Source organism: Schistocerca cancellata, chromosome 7 (genome assembly GCF_023864275.1).
Source record: "Schistocerca cancellata isolate TAMUIC-IGC-003103 chromosome 7, iqSchCanc2.1, whole genome shotgun sequence".
NCBI classification, from domain to species: domain Eukaryota; kingdom Metazoa; phylum Arthropoda; class Insecta; order Orthoptera; family Acrididae; genus Schistocerca; species Schistocerca cancellata.
In genome coordinates, this window is record NC_064632.1 from 293232927 (window position 1) to 293257645 (window position 24719).

A 24719-nucleotide genomic window follows, 5' to 3' on the forward strand; every position below is an offset into this window, starting at 1 on the left:
GAGGTGTGGCAGGTACCCTGAGGTTGCCCACTAACGACTGTTCTACCTCAACAGCCCTCCATCTCATTAGCCCACAGCACACCTTGAGATTGAGGTTTTTTTAATGGGCTTTATTCCATCCATGTGATCCAGACAGTCAAGCCAAGATCCTCGTTTCCTGTGACACACAATGTTCCACTGCCATGCCGCATGGTGGTCACTGAAGCGTGCACAAAGCTTATGGTCACAAGAGGACTGACGGTGCTTACCAGTACTCAGCTCACGAACCCCGAGGTCACCAAGCTCGTACTCAACAAATACATTACAGCATAAAAATAAAATACAAATCAAGGAACGTTGAGTTCAGTACTGGGTCCATTCCTGTTCTTAACCAACATTACTGACATTCACAATGACTTTGAAGGACTGTTAAAAACTTCAATACATACTTAATGACTCAAACAAGTTAATCTTCTTCTCCTTTTTCACTTCCATGGAGCAGGCTTACAGCATGTTCCATCTTGACTGAAGCCATATATGCCTCAGTAGTCCAACATCTCTTTTTCTTGTTGGTTTACAATAGATTAATTGTTTAATTAATCTGTTTCTCCCCACTCTATTGATATGTTGTTTCCATTTATGCACCTTCATAGTTATAAATTAAAAGGTATAATATGTTGCTCTCTCCACTTGCTGGGACAAATACCCATTCTTCAGAAACACAGTCTGCAGGTGCTCCAGTTCCATTTGCAAGCTATTGGTGTCAGAGATGATGTGGGCTCGGTGAATTAAGGTCTTCAAAACACCCATCGTTTGTGCCAGATGGTGGCAACTAGCAGCTTGTACTGCAGACCTGTAAGTGACAGAGCAAAGAAGAGGAAGAGGCCTTTAAAATGACTGCCTATTTACCATATATTGGTAATATCTCAGACCAAATAGGCAGAATACTAAGAAAATTTAAAGTCAAAGCAATTTTTCGCCCTCCTGCAAAAATTTCATCACTGTTGGGATTTGTCAAAGACGACCAAGAGATGCGCAAGGCAGGTGTTTACAGGATTCCGTGCAAATGTCGCAAATCATCTGTAGGGCAAACGACGCGTAATGTGCAGGATCGCATTGTACAACATCAGTGGCATACTCGTTCCTTCAGCCCTGTAAATCTGCCATCGCCGAACACTGTATTTCCACTGGTCATGTAATGAATTATAGTGAGACCAAAATAGTGGCCCATATGTCTAACTTACGGAGTTCTGTTGTTAATGTATCCGTGGAAATATGACTGTCTGACAGTGAGTCTCTTATTAATCGAGTCAGTGGATTTCAATTGAATTTGGCGTGGAATCCAATCGTTGAAAAACTTCGTGACATCCGTACCCGGCATAGTTCTGTGATGGAACTGCAGGAACACAATCAAATTGATATCGATGCGGCTAGTTTTCACCACAGAGGGCAAACGGCACAGCAGAATCGAACACGCTCAAGTAGTGCACCTGCAACGCCAAGTGAATCAACCACGCATGTGCCAGCAGGGCATTAAATACCAGAGCTCAGTGCATTTTCGCCAGTACCACCTGAAGATGGCCAGAAGACTCTGCGCCAAAATATTGAGGCACGAAGTTACAAACATCCTGCAGTTTGTCCAAAATTTCGTGGAACAATATGTACGCCGGGAAAGTTTTAATTCTCACATCAGGGGTAGCCATTACTTCGTAAAATTTTAACTTTGTATCCCTACTCGTCTTGTCACCCAGTGTTATGTGTATTGCTCCACGTTGCTTGAAACTTATCTAATGTATTAATGACATCATTTTTATATTTGTAGCTAAAATCACAGGCTAACAGCAGAAAACACAACATCAGTCTGCCAAATAAGCAACTCCAGTTGTGTTAGTAAAACAACAAAAGAAATGGTGTGCAAAGGTTGTTGGAAATAACAATACTGTGAACACAATAGCATTTAAAAGAACCATAAAACAGTGAATGACCCAAAAGAAGTATATGAGAAATTCATACATATGTTAAATACAATTGGCGCAAATGAATTTCACAACTGGGCACCCAATTTTAAAATTAGTAACACTACCCAATCTCTTTTCATCCATGGCAGTAATGAGACAGACCTCCACAAAATCATATCAAATCTTCAAGCTAAAATGTCTTACAGCTGGGATGACATTTCACCTAAACTGCTAAAGGAATGCAGAAAAGAATTAGTTAAGCCTCTGATGCACCTAATACTTACCTTCCTCTGCTATGGAGAAAAATCACTGAAATTCTACCAGCATAAAAAAACCTACATACAAATATCACTAACTTCAGATCTTGGCAAAATGCTAGAGAAAGTAATATTAGTTCACATTGAGGCATATTTCAGCAGACATAATCTGTTCAACACTTATGTAGCATGGGTTTGGAAAAAGAAAGTCTACCATAACAACAGAATATTAAACAAACAGAAAAAAAGGAGAAAGTAACAGGAACTTTTCTGGGTATGAGTATAGCTTTTGGTATTCTCAATCATATCATTTTACTGTATAAATTGGAAGAACACAGGATGAGAAGAGTAGCCTTACAACTACTTACCACCTAAAGAAATGACTGACATTAGCTGCTAATGGGCACTGATTTAAATCAATGGGGAAAATTGAAAATTTGTGCTGGATTGGGATTCTAAGCTGGGTATCCTGTTTACTGGGCTGATGTGCTGACCACTGCACCAACTAGACACAGTGGTCATGGTAACTGCAGGCATAGAACAGAAATGGTACTTTGCCATTACTGGACATGGGTTCCTATTCAAAATATTATGCACTCACTCCCCTCTACAAGTCCTACAGTTTATAATGGGAATTTCTGAACACCCTATACTTAATTTGGTGTCACCGCCAGACACCACACTTGCTAGGTGATAGCTTTAAATCGGCCACAGTCCATTAGTACATGTCGGACCCGCGTGTCGCCACTGTCAATGATCGCAGACCGAGCGCCACCACACGGCAGGTCTTGAAAGACGTACTAGCACTCGGCCCAGTTGTACGGATGACTTTGCTAGCGACTACACTGACGAAGCCTTTCTCTCATTTGCCGAGAGATAGTTAGAATAGCCTTCAGCTAAGTCCATGGCTACGACCTAGCAAGGCGCCATTAACCATTTCTAGAGAGAGTCTCACTTGTATCATCAAGAATGCTGTATACAAATGATGGATTAAAGTTAAGTATTCCAGCAGCTACATACTTTTCTTTATAGCATTCATTACGTATCCTGTTTCAGACCTAACGCCAGCCGGCGTGTGTAAACGCGTGCCTTTCGGTTACCCGTCACTGTGGACTGGCTGTCTTGTCAGTCCACTACACTTAAAGTAAATCGGATTTGCATCCCCACAGAGACACTATAAGTGCCACTCTATGCGATTGGCAGGATATTTACAGATATCATCTTTCATATGTACAAATAAGCCGAGCAACTTCTGTTCATGTCGCACAACTCCTTCTTTGTGTCGCAACTTTTTTTCCATTAGTGTGTATTTTGGATTGATAAATCCACATCTCAGTACAGTATTAGGTTGGTGCCGAATTTGGTAGAGCTTTTGTTTAGCATGTTGCTATTCCACAAACTATGGGTTTATTTATCAATTGTCACTTTATATTTGCAGTTCACTGTTGCTATTTGAGTTTACATATTGTCATTTGGAGATAGTGAGTGGAGCTCTGGATGCTTGAAAATGGAGAGCCATGTGCAGATATGTGAACATTTTCGACACATTCTTCTGTTTGAGTTCAATAGAGGTGTGACAACCGCAAAGGCAGCCAGAAACATTTGCACCACATATGAGGATAATGCCATTGGACAGGGCTTGGCAAGAAAATAGTTCTCTCATATTAAGGAGGATCATTTTGACATTAGTAAGTCCCATGTTCTGGAAGACCTTCGGTGTTTGATGAAGATTGTTTAAACAAATTAATCCACAATGATCCACATCAATGTACTCAAAAACTGGTAAATGTGATGAACTATGATTTGTCCACACCAGCATGTGACATCTGCATGCAATAGAGAAGGCACAACAATCAGATGCGTGGGTACCACATGCTCTACGCCAAAAACACAAAAATTAGCAGGTGGCCATGTGTGCATCTCTGCTTGCTCATCATCATGGACAACACCATCCTTTCCTACCCTGTATCATTACTGGTGACAAGAAATGTTGCCCTTTACGCTAACATCAGGAAAAGAAAGGAATAGTTGAGCGCAAACAAACCAGCAATTCCCTATACGAAGTTCTGTAGGGATCTACAAAAGATAATGTTACACATCTGCTGGAACAGCAATGGTATGATTTACTACAAATTGCTTCCCTGATATTTAACCACAATTGTTGGCATTTACTGTCAACAACTGAGACATTTTGTAGATGCATGCAAGAACAACAACCAGGAAGACCGTGTGAAGTGACACTATGCCACAACAAAGCCCACCTGCATTCTGCTAAACTGACAAAAAACACAATGCAGGAGTTGCGTTGTGAAGTCATTCTGCACCCATCTTATTCTCCTGATCTTGTGCCACTGCATTTTCACCTGTTCCACACTCTATCAAATAATCTACAAGGAACTTTCTTTCCAGATCAAAAGCATTCCGAACACGGCTTGACAAGTTCTTTGCTTCCAAACCAAGTCATTTCTACAGTTGTGGGATAGAAAAGTTATCCCAGCATTGACAGACTGTTGTAAATAGTGAAGGAGAATATATTATGTTATGTGTATCTGCTGTATTTATTAAACTTAAGCAGCAACCCAATACATTAAGACCAGGGATGGCACCAGCAGTCTATACAGACAGGCTTTTTAGACTACGAAAGTGGCAGTAAAAGTTGTAGTTACGTTAAACAAGAGAGAGTCTTGCAGAGAAGTCTTCAAAAAATATAAATTACTTACCATCTACTCTACGACCATCCTACAAGCAAGCATATTTGTGACTAAATCCAGAATATAATGTACAATTTTTTTTTTTGTTTGTTTGTGGTTTTAGGGCGCAAAACTTCTATGGTCATTAGCGCCCAGCCCGTGACTTAAGACAGTAAAAAACCGAAATTGAAAACCAGCAGCAATGGGAACAAAGTCATAAAATTGGAGAAACTAAAAGTAGAAGGAATGCTTAAAAATCCACTACAGAAAGGGGGTGGTTGTCCCCAAAAAAAGCTTCAAATGACTGACGTCATTTCACTGTCACTAATAAACTGGAGAACGCGGTCGGCTGAGCGCGTGTCATCTGCTAAAATCGACGATAGATCAGGCGATAGCTGTAGACGGGAGCGTAACGGATTAAAATAGGGGCATTCAATTAAAAGGTGTCTTACCGTCCACAGCTGAGAGCAGTGGGGACGGAGTGGGGGAGGATCACCGCTTAAAAGATGTCGATGGCTAAAAAGACAGTGCCCTATTCGGAGTCTAGCTAAAATTACCTCCTCCCGACGACGCGTTCGGGAGGAAGAGGTCCAAGCGCAAGGAAGGGCTTTCACTTCCCGCAATTTATTACGGGGAAGTGTTGACCAATGCGCATGCCATAAATGAGCAACTTTGCGACATAAACCGCTCCGTAGATCGGTGAAGGGAAGCGACTGAATAGCTGGCCCAGGAAGAGAGACTGCAGCCTTGGCCGCTATATCGGCCGCCTCATTCCCACAGATACCAGCGTGTCCCGGGAGCCAGAGGAACGCCACCGAGACGCCCCCCAGGTGGAGCAAGCGCAGACAGTCCTGAATCCGGTGGACCAGAGGGTGCACAGGGTAAAGAGCTTGGAGACTGAGGAGAGAGCTGAGAGAATCTGAGCAGATAACGTACTGTATCCGCTGATGGCGGCGGATGTAGTGGACAGCCTGGAGAACAGCGTAAAGCTCCGCAGTATAAACCGAACACTGGTCGGGAAGCCAAAGCGATTTGGGGTGTCGCCAACAATATAGGCACTCCCTACACCTAACGATGTTTTCGAGCCGTCGGTGTAAATAAATGTGGCGTCCGTCATTTCCGCACATAGAGCAGCAAATGCCCGATGATAAACAAGTGTAGGGGTACCATCCTTGGGAAATTGACAAAGGTCACGGAGCAGGCAGATCCGGGGACGGAGCCAAGGCGGTGCTGTACCCCAAGTTGTCAAGAAGGTTTTAGGAAAGCGGCAGGAAAGAGAATGGAGCAGTTGACGGAAGCGGACTCCCGGGGGTAGTAGGGAGGAGGAGCGGCCTGCATACCCTACATCAAAGGACGCGTCGAAAAAAAGGTCATGGGCTGGATTAGCAGGCATGGAAGACAGATGGCTAGCATAACGACTCAGGAGGACTGCTCGCCGATTGGACAGCGGAGGTTCAGCAGTCTCAGCATAAAGGCTTTCCACAGGGCTAGTATAAAAAGCTCCAGACACTAGACGTAATCCACGGTGGTGGATAGTCGAGACGCCGAAGAATAGACGGCCGAGCAGGAGTAGACTATGCTTCCATAATCCAATTTCGAGCGCACTAAGGCGCGATAGAGGCGGAGAAGGACCACTCGGTCCGCTCCCCAGGAGGTACCATTCAGGACACGGAGGGTGTTAAGCGATCGCAGACAGCGAGCCGAAAGATAGGAAATGTGAGAGGACCAGCACAGTTTTCTGTCAAACATAAGACCCAAGAATTTAGCGACGTCTGAAAACGGAAGGTTGACAGGACCTAGATGTAAGGAGGGCGGAAGAAACTCCTTACGTCGCCAAAAATTGACACAAACGGTCTTACTGGGTGAGAAACGGAATCCGGTTTCGATGCTCCACGAGTGGAGGCGATCGAGACATCCTTGAAGACGTCGTTCAAGAAGGCTGGTCCGTTGAGAGCTGTAGTAGATCGCAAAATCATCCACAAAGAGGGAGCCCGAGACATCAGGAAGGAGACAATCCATAATTGGATTTATGGCGATGGCAAACAGTACAACACTCAGCACGGATCCCTGGGGTACCCCGTTTTCTTGGGAGAAAGTACGGGAGAGAGTAGTGTTCATTGCACCCTAAAAGTGCGCTCTGCCATAAATTCGCGAAGAAAAAGGGGCAGCCGGCCTCGAAAGCCCCAAGAGAACAGTGTGCGGAGGATGCCTGTCCTCCAACAGGTATCATATGCTCTCTCCAGATCAAAAAATATTGCTACCGTTCGGCGTTTCCGGAGAAAATTGTTCATGATATAAGTGGAGAGAGCAACAAGATGGTCAACTGCAGAACGATGCTTCCGAAATCCGCATTGGGCTGGTGTTAAAAGACTGCGGGATTCCAGCCACCAAGCTAAACAGTAATTCACCATACGCTCCAAAACCTTACAAACACTACTCGTGAGAGAAATGGGGCGACAGCTAGAGGGGAGATGTTTGTCCTTTCCAGGTTTCAGAACGGGAACGACAATAGCTTCCCGCCACCGTCTGGGAAAGGAACTGTCGGTCCAAATTCGATTATAAAGGCGAAGGAGGTAACACAGACTATGGGTTGATAAATGCAGCAACATTTGGACATGGATACCATCCGGTCCTGGGGCGGAACAGCGAGAAGAAGAGAGGGCATGTTGGAGTTCCCGCATGGAGAAAACAGTATTGTAGCTTTCGTGATTTTGAGAGGAGAAAGCAAGATGTTGCACTTCTGCTGCACGTTTCTTCGGAAGAAAAGCTGGCGGGTAATTTGAAGAGCTCGAAATCTCAGCAAAGTGCTGAACCAACGAGTTAGAAATTGCGACGGGGTCCACTAAGGTATCATGCGCGACAGTGAGCCCAGAGACCGGGGAGAAACTAGGCGCGCCTGAGAACCGTCGAAGCCGACTCCAAACTTCCGAGGAGGGAGTGAAGGTGTTAAATGAGCTAATAAAGAATTTCCAGCTTGCCTTCTTGCTATCGCGGATGACGCGACGGCATTGCGCACGGAGCTGCTTATAGCGGATACAGTTGGCCAAAGTAGGATGGTGACGGAAAATGCGAAGAGCACGTCGCCGCTCACGTAGTGCGTCACGGCATGCCTCGTTCCACCAAGGAACTGGGGGGCGCCGGGGCAATTCGGAGGTGCGTGGTATTGAACGTTCCGCAGCTGTAAGAATAACGTCGGTAACATGTGTGACCTCATCGTCGACGCTGGGAAAGTGACGGTCATCGAATGTCGCTAGAGACGAAAAAAGTGTCCAATCGGCTTGGGCAAATTTCCAGCGTCGCGAGCGCATATATGGCAGTGGAGGCTGCAGTCTAAGGACACATGGAAAGTGGTCACTAGAGTGTGTATCATCAAGGGCGAACCATTCGAAGCGCCGAGCTAGCGGAACAGTACCGACCGCAAGGTCCAAATGAGATAAATTTGTCGTGGAGGCAGACAAAAATGTGAGGACCCCAGTGTTGAGGCAAACTAGATCCGCTTGGTGGAAGACGTCTAGCAATAGAGAGCCACGTGGACAAGGATGTGGAGATCCCCAAAGCGGGTGGTGGGCATTGAAGTCCCCAACCAGCAAATAGGGGGGTGGAAGCTGACCAAGAAGATGAAGGAGATCAGCTCGCGCCATTGGTGTGGACGATGGAATGTATACAGTACAAAGAGAGAACGTGTATCCAGAAAGGGAAAGACGGACGGCGACAGCTTGGAAGGAACTGTTTAAGGGGATTGGGTGATAATGGAGAGTATCATGGAGAAGAATCATGAGTCCTCCATGGGCTGGAGTGCCTTCAACAGAGGGGAGGTCATATCGGACGGACTGAAAATGAGGGAGAACAAAGCGGTCATGGGGACGCAGCTTTGTTTCCTGAAGACAGAAGATGACCGGCGAGTAGGATCGTAAGAGGACCGACAATTCATCCCGATTGGCTCGAATGCCGCGGATATTCCGGTGGATAATGGACATAGGGTGAACCGAAAATGGAGGAATGTGACCAAGGGTGCTGTCAACTCAACGACTGCTCAGAGCTTGCGACCGACAGCATGGAATGGCATTCAGCCGAAGGCAGAAGATCCTGATCCATAGGTTGGTCAGGAGCAGCCCCTGCCACCAGCGATCGGCTGGTTGACCGGCCACCAGCAGTGCGCCTCGGCGACACAGAAGACGGCCGAGGGCGATTTCCGCCAGGTGGTGCTGTAGATGGGACACGCCTTGGCGGAGAAGGAGAGGAACTGGGTTTCTTTGTAGCCTTCTTGGAAGTATGATGTTTAGATGAAGGAGGAACCGATGGTTGTGAAGTTGCGGTACGTAAAAACTCTTCACGAGTATGCTCTTTTTTCGAAGACTTGGCGTCTGACTTTTGGGCTCGAGATTTAGCAGAACCCGACGAAGGGTGAGCCATAGAGTGGGCAGGCGAAAGTCGTGAGGTTGAACGAGCGATCTTTGCGCTGGCCGATCTGACGACCGTGGCACTAAAGGTGAGGTCGCAAGTCTGCGTGGCCGCCTCCTTTGTTGGCCGAGGAGAAGCAAGGACAGTGCTGTATTTTCCTGTCTGAGGCACGGTGGGCTTGCGACTGGCGAATAATTTTCGAGCAGCAAAGGTCGACACCTTTTCCTTCACTCTTATTTCCTGGATGAGCTTTTCGTCCTTAAAAACGGGGCAATCTCGAGAGGAAGCAGCGTGGTCACCCATACAGTTGATGCAGCGAGGGGATGGAGGTGGACAAGCGTCCTCATGGGCATCCTTGCCACACGTAACACATTTGGCCGGATTGGAACAGGACTGGCTGGTGTGATTGAACCGCTGACACCGATAGCAACGCATAGGGTTTGGGACATAAGGGCGAACGGAAATTATCTCATAGCCTGCTTTGATTTTCGATGGGAGCTGAACTTTGTCAAATGTCAAGAAGACAGTGCAAGTTGGAATGATGTTCGTGTCAACCCTTTTCATAACTCTATGAACAGCCGTTACGCCCTGGTCAGACAGGTAGTGCTGAATTTCTTCGTCAGACAAACCATCGAGGGAGCGTGTATAAACGACTCCACGCGAGGAATTTAAGGTATGGTGCGGTTCCACCCGGACAGGGAAGGTGTGGAGCAGAGAAGTACGCAGCAATTTTTGTGCCTGGAGGGCACTGACTGTTTCTAACAACAGGGTGCCATTCCGTAATCTGGAACAAGACTTTACAGGACCTGCAATTGCGTCTACACCTTTCTGAATAATGAAAGGGTTGACCGTGGAGAAGTCGTGACCTTCGTCAGACCGAGAAACAACAAGGAACTGTGGCAACGATGGAAGAACTGTCTGTGGCTGAGACTCAGTATACTTACGTTTGTGAGCAGACATAGTGGAAGGTGAGGAAACCATTGCGGAAGAATCCCCCATGATTACCAGCGTCTCCGATGGCGCGCTCCTCCCTTGTGGGGGCCCTCACTGAGGGCACTCCTGCCTTAGGTGATTGTTCACACCTCAGGTCACACCTCCCGACAAACGGACGGAGGGACCAATCGGCACTTTCGGAAGGTATCAGCTCAGGTAATGACCTTTCCCTGGGCCTGGCCGTTACCAGGGGGTACGTACGTGTCCTACCTGTCTACCCGAGGCGGGGAATTACGCGTTACCCCGTCACCGGCTACGCATGGAAGTGCGTGGGTCGGCTTTCAGACACGCACAGGGAGGAAAAAAGGGAAAGGGGAAGGAAAGAAGAGGGGTCTCAAACGCCGCAGCGGAGAAAAGTGCAGAGAGAAGCGGGAAGGAAAAGAGAAGGACAGAGGAAGGACGAAGACTTGCAAGTATAGAAAGCAAGGAATTTGTAATAGTTTAGAGCGTCCGTCTCCGGACGTAGGCACAAACCATACTCCCAGAGGGGGAGAAAGGGAAGGAAAGAGCCAGAGGTAAGGGGGGGGGGGGGGGGCGAAGATGGGGGAGGGGGAAGGATGAGGAAAGGGAAGGTATGCAGCCCGGAAAGGAAGGAGGGCCACATTAGCTCGGGGTCCCGTGCTCGCTACGCACGTATCCACAAAAGAGTTGTGGACCCCCTGGGGGGAATATAATGTACTGAACAGTGAGGTACCTAACTACAATACATTGTCGGAGCTGATGTGGAGCAGTGTTCACTGAAGGTGATGTGGCGACGTGAATAGGAAAAGGGTGATACAATGGAGAATGGGGAAACTTGGGTGAAGGGTGATGGGCTAGTGGGTTACTAGAGACTGAGATCTGGGTGATTACGGAAGAAAGGATGTGCTGCAAGGATAACTCCCATATGCATAGTTCAGAGAAGTTGATGGTGAAGGGAAGGATCCAGACAGCACAGCTTGTGACACACCCATTACAAGTGAAGATGTTACGCTCAGTTGCTTGTAGTCCAAGTAGGAGTTACCCTGCACAATACTTTTGCAAGAGGTATTGACAAAACTGCAATCTGCCGTATCAGTCTTTTGGCAGCAGAGCCTGGAGATACTGAAGATGGTAGACACAAAAACTGTTTATAAAGTTCTACTCAGACAAGAGGATGACTCTTGTTGTCCACAGCTAGTAATCATCACACACTAGTTCCAAGATTTTCACCAAATAAATGATATCCTCCTCCATCACTGGTATGCAGACAAAGTGAGGTCTTCCATAAATTATCTTTTTGAAAGCTAAAGAAACTGTATACCTAAAATGCTGAAAAAGTCTACAGAACAGCTTACTAGGTAGTGCTCTGCAACAGAGACATTTTTCAGTGTAGAGGACATGAGTTTCTAAACTAGTTTCATTTGCAAAAGCACAGCACAAAATTGTATTAACTTGATTAGTGCGCTTCCACAACTAACAAGTGTTAAGAAAGTGAAAAGGAAATGTACTCAACCACTGGTATGTACAAAGAGTACAATAATGGCAAACAAAACAGTGAACATTTGTTTAAGACACAACAAAACATACCTAAAATTGTGAACCATTTACTGAAAAATAACACATACTGACCCAACAAATTAAATATGACTACATAAACTTTCCCAAGAAGAACACAATGACAATTTACACTAAGACACAACTCAAGCCGCACAACTGACAGTGGACTGTCTATTGTTCTGTCTAATGTGCACCCGCAGTATTGTAACATAGAAAAGCATAAAAACACCCTGTTGACTATGCAAGGACTGGGCTCATATCTACAACCCATGTACTTCAGCCCTGAACAAGTATTCAAATCTCTGACAGTACAAGTTTCATGGTTAGTTGGTTTAAAAGGGGGGAACGGGACCAAACTGCGAGGTCATCAATCCCTTTCTCCCAGTAGAACAATTACCTAAGGGAAAGAAGAAAACAAAGAAGATGTACGGCACAATAACAGGAGAAAGAAAGAACCAGAAGAACGAAAGGAGGACAACACACACTACAATGGACAAAACAGGACAAGAAAACCACAGAGACACGCAAGAAACAGGGAGAAGAGATTAAAAACAAGAAAGCAGGTTACCATAGCTGGCTGACCATGAGAATAAAAAACGAGAAGCCAGCCACTCTGCAACACGTTATAACCTCCTCCCTAAAAGCCCTAGAGTGGAGGACACAGAGGGACAAAGAACATACGCTAAAACTCAGATTGAATGATAAAACCCACCCTCATGAATAAAATGTAAAACTAAAGCTGCTGTTGAGGCATTGTCGCTCAACACCGAAGGTATGGTGCAGTGGGCACTCCAGCAAGAGGTGGATGACTGTCATTTGGGAGTCACAGCGACATTGAGGTGGGTCCTAGCGATGCAGGAGGTAACCATGTGTGAGCCGTGTATGGCCAATGTGGAGCCGACAAAGGACAACTGATTCCCTGAGAAGCCCACAGGGAAGACTTCCACACATTCGCAATCTCCTTAAGGACACACAGTTTGTTGTACATACTGTTATGCCACTCTGTCTCCCGAAGTCGAAAAACCTTGCAGCTTAAGACAGAACGGAGGTCAGTTTCAGAGATGCCCATCTCCAGGAGCAGTTTCCATGTAGCCTGTTTGGCCAGCCTGTCAGCAAGTTCGTTGCCTGGGATTCCAACGTGCCCTAGGGTCCACACAAACAAAATTGAATGACCGGACAGTTCGAGGGCACAGACAGACTCACCGATGTTCACTATCAAAGGATGGTGAGAGTAGCACTGGTAGCTTGTAAGCAGCTCAGTGATTAAGAACAGAGAAGAAACGACTCGCCAGAACAGGAACGGATGTACTGAAGTGCACAAGATATGGCCACAAGCTCTGCAGTGAAAACACTGCAGCCAGCGGGCAAGGAATGCTGTTCAATATGTCATCCATGGACATATGCAAAGCCGACGTGATCATCAGCCATCGAGCCATCGGTGTAAACCACTTCATGGCCTCGGTATATGTCAAGAATTGAGTGGAAGTTGCAGCAGACAGCCGCGGGGTTAGCCGAGTCCTTAGGGCCATGTGAAAGGTCCACGTGAAGCCGCGGACTAGGTGTACACCATGGAGGTGTACGTGAATGGACCTCAAGTATAGGTGGTAAAGGCAAGGACTCCAGTTCGGAAAGAAGGGATCGGACACGAACTGCTATTGGAAGCCCTGACCTGGGCCACTGATGCAGAAGATGAACCGCCATGGGTGGGAAAAGGAGACGGTAATTTGGATGCGCAGGAGAATTACGAAGGAGACGATAATTAGGATGCGCAGGAGAACTACAAATGTGTGCAATGTAACTGGCCAGCAGTTGTGCATGTCTAACCTGCAATGGAAGGACTCCAGCCTCCACCAGGACACTGGTCACCGGACTTGTCCTAAAAGCTCCTGTCGCTAGGCAAACGCCACAGTGGTACACTGGTTCGAGTAAATGCAATGCTGAGGGCACCGCCGAACCATAAACCAGACTCCCATAGTCAATGCAGGATTGAACAAGGGCTCTGCATAGCTGCAGCACTGTAGAGCAATCAGCACCCCAGTTGGTGTTGCTCAGGCAGTGGAGGGCACTAAGGTGCTGCCAGCACTTCCACTTAAGCTGACGAAGGTGAGGAAGCCAAGTCAATCGGGTGTCGAAAACCAGTCCTAAGAATCGATAGGTCTCCACTACAGTGAGTGGATCATCATTTAAGTAAAGTTCTGGTTCAAGATGAACGGTACGACACCGACAGAAGCGCATAACACACGACTTTGTGGCCAAAAACTGGTCACCGTGGGCGCTAGCCCACGACTGCACCTTGTGGATGGCTCCCTGTAGGTGCCGCTCATCAACACCAGTATTGGTGGAGTAGTACAAAATGCGGAAGTCGTCTGCATACAGATAAGGTGAGACGGATGGCACTACAGCTGCTGCTAGACCATTAATGGCCACTAAAAATAGAGATACACTCAATACAGAGCCCTGTGGGACCCAATTCTACTGGAGAGAGGGGAAGGGGGGGAAGGGGGGGAGGCAGGGTAGAGAGGGGGGGGGCGAACTATGGGAGGCATCTACTTGGACATGGAAAGTACAAAGCAACAGGAAATTTTGGATAAAAATCAGGAACAGGCCTCGGAGACCCCACTAGTAAAATGTGGCAAGGATATGATGTTGCCAGGTCGCGCCATACGCTTTTCATAAATAAAAAAAAAAAAGACAGCAACCAGGTGTTGGCGTCTGGAAAAGGCTTTTCAGATGGTAGATTCGAGGGACACAAGATTATCAGTGGTACTGTGACCCTGGCGGAAGCCGCCCTCACATGGAGCCAGTAGCCCACATTGACTCCAGGACCCAACCCAACCGCCAACACACCATACGTTTCAGCAGCTTACAAAGAATGTTGGTGAGGTTGATGGACTGATAGCTATCCACATCAAGCGTTTTTTTACCGGGTTTGAGCACCGGAATGATGATGCTCTCCCACCACTGCGACGGAAAGACATCAGTAGATAACACGCCATTTATGTTAGCACCAGGAACAACTGTTGGGATATAGTACCAGAAAACATGTTTGATCCTTGCCCAGGTTTGGGAAGATGATGTATGGCACCCAATGGTCGAGACATATCTCTCCCAACACTCCTGCTTCTGTCGTTTGATAAGTTGGTGAACACAGGCACGGAGCCGTTTAAAGGCTATGAGGTGCTCCAGGGAAGGGTGCTGCTTATGCCGCTGTAGAGCTCACTGAAGCTCGTTAATTGCTTCAGCGACCACCAAGAGACTGCCTTTCGTCGGGGCACCCTAAAGAGCAAGGGCAAGGGATCACGTTTTCTGCTGCAGAAAGGATTGTTGCAATTACCTGCTCAACAACCACATTGATGTTCCTGTGTGGGAGAGATTCAACGGTGACAGCTAAGGTGAAAGTTTCTCAGTCCGCCTTGTTTAAAGCCCATCTGGGCAGGCGTCTGTGTGCCTGACGCCGAGGCAGTGACAGGAAGATGGGGAATTGGTCACTACCACACAGATCGTCATGTGCTCTCCAGTGGATAGATGGGAGACGTTCTGGGATGCAAAATGAGAAATCAATGGCAGAGTAGCTACCATGAGCCACACTGAAATGTGTGGCAGCCCCAATATTTAAGAGGCAGAGGTCGAACTGAAACAGGAAAGTTTCGACATCTCTGCCTCGGCCAGTACGCACGGTGCCACCCTACAAGGGGTTATGGGCGTTAAAATCTCCCAAAAGTAGGAAAGGTTTAGGGAGTTGATCAATCAGTGCAGCCAATACATTCAGGGGTACTGCACCATCTGGAGGAAGATATACATTGCAGACAGCTATTTCATGCATCGTCCTTATTCTGACAGCCACAGCTTCAAGAGGGTTTGAAGGGGCACAGTTTCACTACAGACTGAATTTAGGACATAAACGTAAACTCTATCTGGCACTCGATTATAGTCACTATGGTTCCTATAATATCCCTTATGGCAGCGGAGGGCTGGGGTCAGCATTGCCAGTAACCAGTTTTTCTGGATGGCAATGCAGAAAGCAGGTGTGAAACTCAGCAGTTAACTTAGCTGAGCCAGGCGGCGGGAAAAACCGTCGCAATTCCACTGGAGGATGACATTATCGTGAGACTGGGAAGGCATTGGACATTCAATGAGGCAGTTTATGCCTCAGGGTCACCTGCTGTCACCGACTTACTGCCTGATCAATCTATATCCATTGTGTCTGAGGGTCCGGCGAGATCTAGGTCCTCAGTGAACGCCAGAATCTCCACCTCATCCGCAGAGCTTGTGGGTAGCAGTGGTGTGGGTGCCACCACAATTCCCTCAGTCTTGGGGATCTCTTTGGATTTCTCTCACTGCCCCTTGGGTTTCCCTGGCTGGGAGAACTTCACTGATTCAGTCTTCGGGACTGAGGATGAGCATGAAGCCCTACGACCAGCTGCTTTTGGGCCCTTCAGCCACCGGCAGGTGTCATCTTTCCCACGAGCAGAAACCTGGGAAGGGAGTGAACCAAGGGACCCACTCCTAGCGAGAGGAGCCGAAGAAGACTTGCTTCTCCAGCACAGGAGTGGGGACTGATATCACCGATGGTTGAGGGGGGGGGGGGAGTGTTGCTCCGAAAGACAGCCACTCAGACTGGCAACTGGCAACACGAATGTGCATTTTGTTGAACTGTTTCAGCGTCACGATCGGCCTCATCTTAATACAGCTGTCAGGCGTAATAACATGAGACTTGTGGGTGTGCTGATGACAGAAAGCATGGGTCACATTTCAGTGGTGTTGGTGGAGTCTATCAGCAGGACAGGTTTCAGTAGACATGGCCTGCATGTCAACAGGTATGGGAAGGGGAGGTTGGCAAAGCTTATAGGTGACAGCATAGGTGGGGGTGGTGGGATCACTCACAGCAAAATTCCTGCAGTAGTGGGTGTTAGAGCTGCACCTTTTTTAGATTGAAGTCAGCTGATAGGTATTCCTGCTTAAGGGAAGTCTCTCTAAGAAAAGAACTGCTTTTGACAAAGCTTAGGTATCCGAGTAACGAGGGAATTAGTATATTTCATCAAAATATACAAGGTATTAGAGATAAAGTTAGTGCACTGCTTATAGATGTTAACTGTGAAATTATTGGTACATCTGAACACTTCTTAAATAAGGAGATAATTCAGAGGCTTCCTTTACCAGGATACAGGTTGGCTGGCAGCTTTTCTAGGAGCTCTTTGCGGTGTGGGGGAGTAGCCATGTATGCGAAAAACGGCATCCCATTTGAGTCAATTGAAGTTTCAAAGTACTGCACTGAAAAGGTGTTAGATCCCCAGACTCCGATTTCACAACATTTTTGCTAAAGCTAGAGGTGGTTCTTGTTCACTTTATAGGAAATACAAAAAGTTAGTTACATGTGGTGACTTCAATATTAATTGTATAAGTGATTGTGCAAGAAAAAGCATACTGGTAGATCTCCTTAATTCATATAATCTTATGCAAACCGTATTCTTTCCAACGACAGCAAGGGAACAGTAGAACAACCATAGACAACATTTTTGTTCATTCCTCATTACTAGAAGGGCATTCTGTTAGCAAAATGGTGAATGGCCTTGATGCACAAATTTTAACTCTAAAAGATTTTTGTGCTGCGACACATGTATAATATAGTTATCAACTGTTTAGGAAAGCTGATCCAGTTGCTGTAGAGACCTTTGTAAACTTTATCAAGGAACAAGAGTGGCAAGATGTTTATAGTGCTGATACAGTAGACGATAAATATAATGCTTTTCTCAAGAATTTTCTCGTGTTCTTTGAAAGTTGCTTTCCACTAGAACGTTCAAAACAGGGCACTAGCACAAACAGGCAGCCTGAGTGGCTGACTAGAGGGATAAGAATATCCACTTTATAAAAAGGGAGACAGGGATATTGTTGACAAATTTAGACCTATTTCTATGCCATCAGTTTTTGCTAAAGTTATCGAGAAGGTTGTATATACAAGGTTACTGGAGCATTTAAATTCACTTAATTTGCTGTCGAATGTACAGTTTGGTTTTAGAAATGGTTTAACAACTGAAAATGCTATATTCTCTTTTCTCTGTGAGGTTTTGGACAGACTGAATAAAAGGTTGTGAACGCTAGGTGTTTTCTTTGATTTAATGAAGGCTTTTGACTGTGTTGACCACAAAATATTACTGCAGATGTTGGACCTTTATGGAGTAAGGGGAGTAGCTTACAATTGGTTCGCCTCTTATTTTAAGAACAGAAAGCAGAAGATAATTCTCCACAATATTGAGAGTGGTAGTGATGTTCAGTCCCAATGGGACACTGTTAAGTGGGGCGTTCCCCAAGGGTCGTTGCTGGGACCACTGCTGTCTCTTATTTATATAAATGATATGCCTTCTAGTATTACAGGTGATTCAAAAATATTTCTGTTTGCTGATGACACCAGCTTGGTAGTCAAGGATTTTGTGTGCAATGAAACAGTATCAAGTAATGTAGTTCATGAAATAAGTTCGTGGCCCGTGGAAAATAATTTCTTGCTAAATCACAGTAAGACTCAGTTTTTACAGTTTCTAACTCACAATTCAACAAGAACCAATATTTTGATCAGACAGAATGGTCATATTATAAGCGAGACGGAACAGTTCAAGTTCCTAGGCGTTTGGATAGATAGTAAGCTGTCGTGGAAAGCCCACGTTCAGGATCTTGTTCAGAAACTAAATGCTGCTTTATTTAACATTAGAGCAGTATCTGAAATAAGTGACAGTTCAACACGAAAAGTAGTCTACTTCGCATATTTTCATACGCTTATGTCGTATGGTATTATATTTTGGGGTAATTCTTCTGATTCAAAAAGGGTATTTTTGGCTCAAAAACGGGCTGTTCGAGCTATATGTGGTGTAAGTTCGCAGACCTCTTGTCGACCCCTATTCAATAGTCTGGGAATTCTGACATTGCCCTCACAGTATATATTTTCTTTAATGTCGTTTGCTGTTAGCAATATTAGCTTATTCCCAAGAGTTAGCAGCTTTCACTCAGTTAATACTAGGCAGAAATCAAATCTGCATGTGGAATGCACTTCCTTGACTCTTTGTGCAGAAAGGAGTGCAGTATTCTGCTGAATCCATTTTCAATAAGCTACCAAAAGAACTTAAAAATCTTAGCAGTAGCCCAAACTCTTTTAAGTCTAAACTGAAGAGTTTTCTCATGGCTCACTCCTTCTATTCTGTCGAGGAGCTCCTGGAAGAGCTAAAAAATTAAGCAAATTCCAGTGTTACATTGTTGATTTTCTTTATTTAAACTTACGGCTTGTCGCCTGAATATGTTTCTTATATTTCATTTTATCTGTTTCTACTATTGTGTTATAATTTCATGTACTGACTCGTTCCATGACCATGGAGACTTCTCCTTAATTTGGTCCCATGGAACAATAAATAAATAAATAAATAAAAAGTAGATGGTGCAAGAGCAAACAGGGAGGGAAGTGCCCCCCACCATCAAGGGGGCAGGTATAGTCTTCCGGCTCTAAGAGGTGACTGGGGTTGGCGGAGCAGATGGGGCTAGAACTGTTGTAGCGGGGGCGTAAGACGATATCATACTTACAGGATGTAGGAATTCAAATTTACACTTAGCCTCAGTGTAGGTCTGTCGGTACAGGGTCTTGTACTCTATGATTTTCCTTTCTTTTTGGAGAATCCTGCAGTCAGGTGAGCAAGGCGAATGGTGCTCTCCACAGTTGATATAGATGGGAGGTGGGGCACATGGAGTATTGGGATGTGATGGGCATCCACAATCTTGACATGTGACGCTGGAAGTACAGCAGGAAGACATATGGCCAAACTTCCAGCATTTAAAGCACTGCATTGGGCGAGGGATATAGGGCTTTACATCACAGCAGTAGACCATCACCCTTGAAGGCCAAGATGAAGGCACCGGTGGCAAGCTGATCATCCCTCAACCCCCGGTGGACACGCCAAACAAAATGTACACCTCGCCGATCTAAATTGGCATGCAGTTCATTGTCAGACTGCAAAAGAAGGTCCCTATGAAATATAATATCCTGGACCACATTTAAGCTCCTATGGGGTGTGATGATTACAGGAACATCCCCCAGCTTGTCACAATCAAATAACACCCGTGACTGGGCAGAGGATGCTGTTTTGATCAAGACTGACCCAGATCTCATTTTGGACAAGCCCTCCATCCCCCCAAACTTGTCCTCTAAATGCTCAACAAAAAACTAAGGCTTGATCGTCATGAAAGATTCCCCATCAGCTCTCGAACATATAAGGAACCGGGCTGAGTAAGAGCCGCTGTCATCCTTAGCCCCCCATTGTGTGGCCAGGGATGGTAACGATTTGGGATCACACTTCTGTGCGTTGAATTGAGCCCGTGAATGCTTAGAAACTGCTGGTGTTTGACCACCAGCAAGAGATGATGTACTATGCTTCATCGCGTGTCATCCACCCTGATTCCACCCACTCCAACCAGGGGCCCTCCCCATGGGCGCCACCCAGCCTTAGCAAAGGCCACCTGGCAAGATGGCCATTGCCGAGAGTCCTGATGTCCAAGGTTACGGACATCTACTCCTCGGCATACATGGGGAGTTAACAGCGCAGGCATCAGCAGAGTGATCCGTGTGTGGTCAGGGGGCTACAACCAACAGGGTACATGGCAGCCCCACCATAATGGACTAGCTACTGTGCTGGATTATCAGGTGCAACCAAGCAGTCCATTATTATCGTCCGCATAGAAAATGATACTGCAAAGTTGATGGAAAAACACGCACCCTGGAGGGTGACCTCGCCCAACAGTTGGAGAATGAGCAGACGTGCAGATCCACATCGACAAAGGGTGCGATAGGTCTCAGCACATGATCGACACAATACACTATGTAAAGCACCCTTCCCCAATTGGCTCACTCTTCGGTAAAAATTTAGAAAAATGGAGGTCAAACCCTACTGGGGACCATCACATAAAGGCCAAAATGTGTGAGACTCCTTTTAGTCGCTTCTTATGACAGGCAGGGCCCACAGGGGGTCGAGTTTCATGACAAGTGTTTATTGGAAATGCTTTTAATGAGTAGGCTACTACATAGGGCAAAAGCTGCTCCCACCCCGCCCCACTTACATTTTTCAAATATGATGCACAATATATTTTTATAATATGTGTCTTTTTTTTTATTTATAAAGAAAAGTTAAACATGAAGCAAATGTTAGCTATGACAAATCACACTGAAATTAAACACTGCTGAATCAATTAAAAAGCAGAGTTCATACATATTCAAAATGATATGCAGAACATATGGAGCAAATGTTACCAAAGACAAACAAAGACCTTAGTCTATGGTAAATATAAATCTGCTATCATAACAATTATTTTGTATTCACATTCATTGAATTCACTAAATCACAAGGGTCACCTATGTCAGCTTCCCCAGTAATGTTATGATAATATGTCAAGTGTTGTCTTATGCACACAAACAGAAAGGGAACAGAACCTGACAACCATTTCATTTCTGTCTACATAAGTTTTTAAAATGTAAATTGCAGTGACAGACTGATCTGCAGCATAGCCCAACGTCTAAGTTGGGTTGGATGTTGACATCACACACACACACACACACACACACACACACACACACACACACACACACACACAACCTATTGTCTCCAGCTGTGGCCACAGCAACCTGAGGCAGAGGCAGCGGGGTCACATCGTGCGTGTTGTGCTTGTGTGTGTCCTTCCTAATTCCAAAGAAGGTATTTTGGCCAAAAGCTTAAATGATTAGTACCCTTTTCATTGTACCTGTCAGACTCAATGCCTCTATGTGGTGAGCAGTAATCTACCCTTTTCATAGTATTACTGTTATTCCATCCTGGAGTTTCCAGTGCAAAATTTCAGATATTTTCTGACAAAGGCTCTTGATGGTTTAGATCATCCAGTGCTCTTAAATAAACATGACAATTATAATGTGCGAGATGTGCCAAACAAGTTGCTTAATCTTACTTAAATAATCAATGACAGACTACAGAGGTCAAACACAAGCATGCTAGCACTGCACAGACTACCTTTCAGAACCATCCTTACTCACACTTAGTACACCACTGGGCTCTGTCTTAGGACCATTCCTTTTTCTACTGTACATTACTGACCTGCTCTCATGTGTAAAGAATACAGAAGGAGTATTAGTTGCAGATACCAGTTGCCTCACTGAAGCAAAAAAAAAAAAAAAAAAAAAAAAAAAAAAGATAATATATTGTCACTTCTGCAGTTTCATCATGGATGGAGTTTCCTGATGGCCCTATCGAAACCGGTTCATTTCAAATCCACAACAGTCCTTTTCTTTACACTTTCAGACCCAGCCAAAAGGAAAAAATTCAGTAATTCACATTAACCACCAGCAAACAGAAAATGTCACAGTTTCTAGACCTTTGCCTATGAGAAAATCTAAAATGAAACTCACACATATCGTATCACCCCTTAAATTCAGAACTTTCTAACATATGTAATCAGGGTGCTACCCAGCAATGCAGCTCCTGAAACTGCAATTTTCTTGGATACATTCGCTGTTAAGATGTGCTATTATCTTTTGGGACCACTCTCTTCATATCTTAACAAAATTCAGGAAACGAAACATAATCTCTAATCAGAATACTAAAAAAAGCAAACAACAGAAGTTCATGAAGGCTTTTTTAGATATTCAAATATTCTTGCTCATACCTGCATTTCCAATTTAGAAATTGTGCTGCTTGTATGAAAAACATGATGAAGGAGAATATCTTCACCCCAAACACTGCTGTGCATGAGTACCACACTACTTCAAGGAAAAATATTCATGTAAACTCTTACAGCATAATTCTGTGTCAAACGGGTGCTTATCATCGATGTGTAGCATTCTACAATAATCTGACACAAATGGTTAAGAGCACCAATAATGTAAACACATTCACAAAATCTGTTAAATCCTTTATTAAAGAATTGTTTTTACGGTTTGTGACTATATGGACAACAAACTAGAATAGATGTCTCAGTACTCCAAAATATCATCCAACATCTGCCATACATGATATTTATAAAATATTAACTGAATAAAAAATAAAGACTGGGCATCTGCAGGAATACATTCAGGGATTAATGAGGAAGTGAGAGGTGGGGCAAGATTATGTAATTACCAATTGATTTATAAAATAGCTTGCCACAATAATAAAATTTGATAGGTGAAACAAAAAAATTATTTCATACCAGAGAATTTATGGTTCTCTATGGTGTATGGAAATTTTACTCTGCACTCCTGCGGGCACTGATGCACAACACTTATTTTGTATATACTACCCTATTTCCTGCAACCGATTTTTTCCACGTCCCTTACGATACACAAATGTGATAATGACATAGTTGGAGACATAAGACGTTACATGCGATCCTCGCCAACATGATAAACTACATGTTAAAATCTGGAGCAATCAACCTCTTTAAATGCCTAAGTGGAGTATGACGTTTCTTGATTGTGACGATTTCGTGCAACAGCAGAACGTTACTGAACTTTTTTCAACTATGTTATTCAAATTTAATTTTAGAGGGAAATACAACTTCCATGCGTATCCTACTGCTAATACAGTCCTTATAGGACTATTTGCGATTGTTGTACGCATGTCTTTCACAGTCTTGAACGACAATACTCATTGACTAAATAACTAAGATTTCTCTGTAATAAGAACGGTCGAATTTAATTATAAAAAACATAGAAACTAACAACAAAACGATGATCGTGGATTGTTTTCTGATACATGTACTTTCCTCTAGAAAATGCATCTTACCATTATCAAATGCTGAATGTGTTCTATTCATATTTTGTATAACCCATCGCTGTTCATCGCCTGGTGAATCTGAAGTAAGAATATGTACGATTTAGTGAGACATTCTAGAGGAAGGCTGATTCAAGTCACATATTCGTACACACCTCCACAAGACATCTTCGACACCACTATACAACGGCACTACTGTACCACACAGACCAGCGTTACATTATCTTTCTTCTCTGCATCACCTATCTAATCAGGAACAACATTTGTTACGAAACAAAATTGCCGCTTCCTGTTATTCACAAAATTGCCGCTTCCTGTTATTCAAGTCTGAAATATTCACATGTTGAAATAAAATCGAGGAGCATTAAATTTAATCACATATTTCCATTTCATTTGTTAAGTTTCTTAAATGGAATGAACTAGAAACAGTAGTCTAAAACGCAATATAAACACTCTAAAAAGGACAGGCATATTCACAATGGACGTCAACAGAGAGCAATACTTCACTGTCAATCAGTGCTTTCGGAAAACCGACATATCAATTCGCCAGTGTTTGTGTTTGTTTTTATGCTCAGTCTTACCACAGAGACTGTGGTCTTATACTTTGTGTAGTTCTGCGTATTGTAGATTAGATTAGATTAAAGGCCCGTCCACACACAACGATCTGTCTGCGCAAATGTCTGCGCACATCACATCTGCGCAGACACATCGTTGCGTGTGGACAGAAGATTTGCACCAACCTGAGGTGTGTGCAAACCTGGAAGTTGGAGTTGGAGGTTTGAGCGAAACCTCTCAAATCTGTGGGTTCAAACCGCATCTGCGCAGACAAGTTGGAGCGTGTGGACAGGAGATCGCCGCAAATCTGGCCCGAAACAGCTGTTTGCTCAGTCTAGTGTTTGTATTTGTGCGCACAGGGCATTAAAATGGCTGATACTCGTCAGTGTTCTCGAGAGTTTGTCAGTGAATTCATTGAAATATATAGAAACCACCCATGTTTGTGGAAGATTAAAAGTAAAGAATATAGTGACAGAGACAAAGAGACAGCACCATACAATGCTCTAATTGAAAAATTGCGAGCAGTTGACGCCTCGGCAAACGGAATTAAAAAAAAAATTCTTTGCGAACTGTTTACCGAAAAGAGTTATCTAAAGTTCA

General features: G+C 44.7%; 1 protein-coding gene across 1 annotated transcript in view; it reads right to left on the reverse strand.

Moving 5' to 3' along the window:
- The window catches only part of LOC126092232 (serine/threonine-protein phosphatase CPPED1-like), a 128474-nt gene extending 104389 nt beyond the window's left edge, over window positions 1-24085 (reverse strand). The window contains exons 1-2 of the mRNA XM_049907735.1: window positions 23720-24085; window positions 23577-23645 (exon numbers count right to left, since the gene is read on the reverse strand). Of these exons, the coding sequence (XP_049763692.1) occupies window positions 23577-23645; window positions 23720-23732 (82 nt within the window). The 5' untranslated portion in view covers window positions 23733-24085. The remainder of the gene's footprint in view (window positions 1-23576; window positions 23646-23719) is intronic.
- Between the last annotated feature and the right edge of the window lie 634 nt (window positions 24086-24719).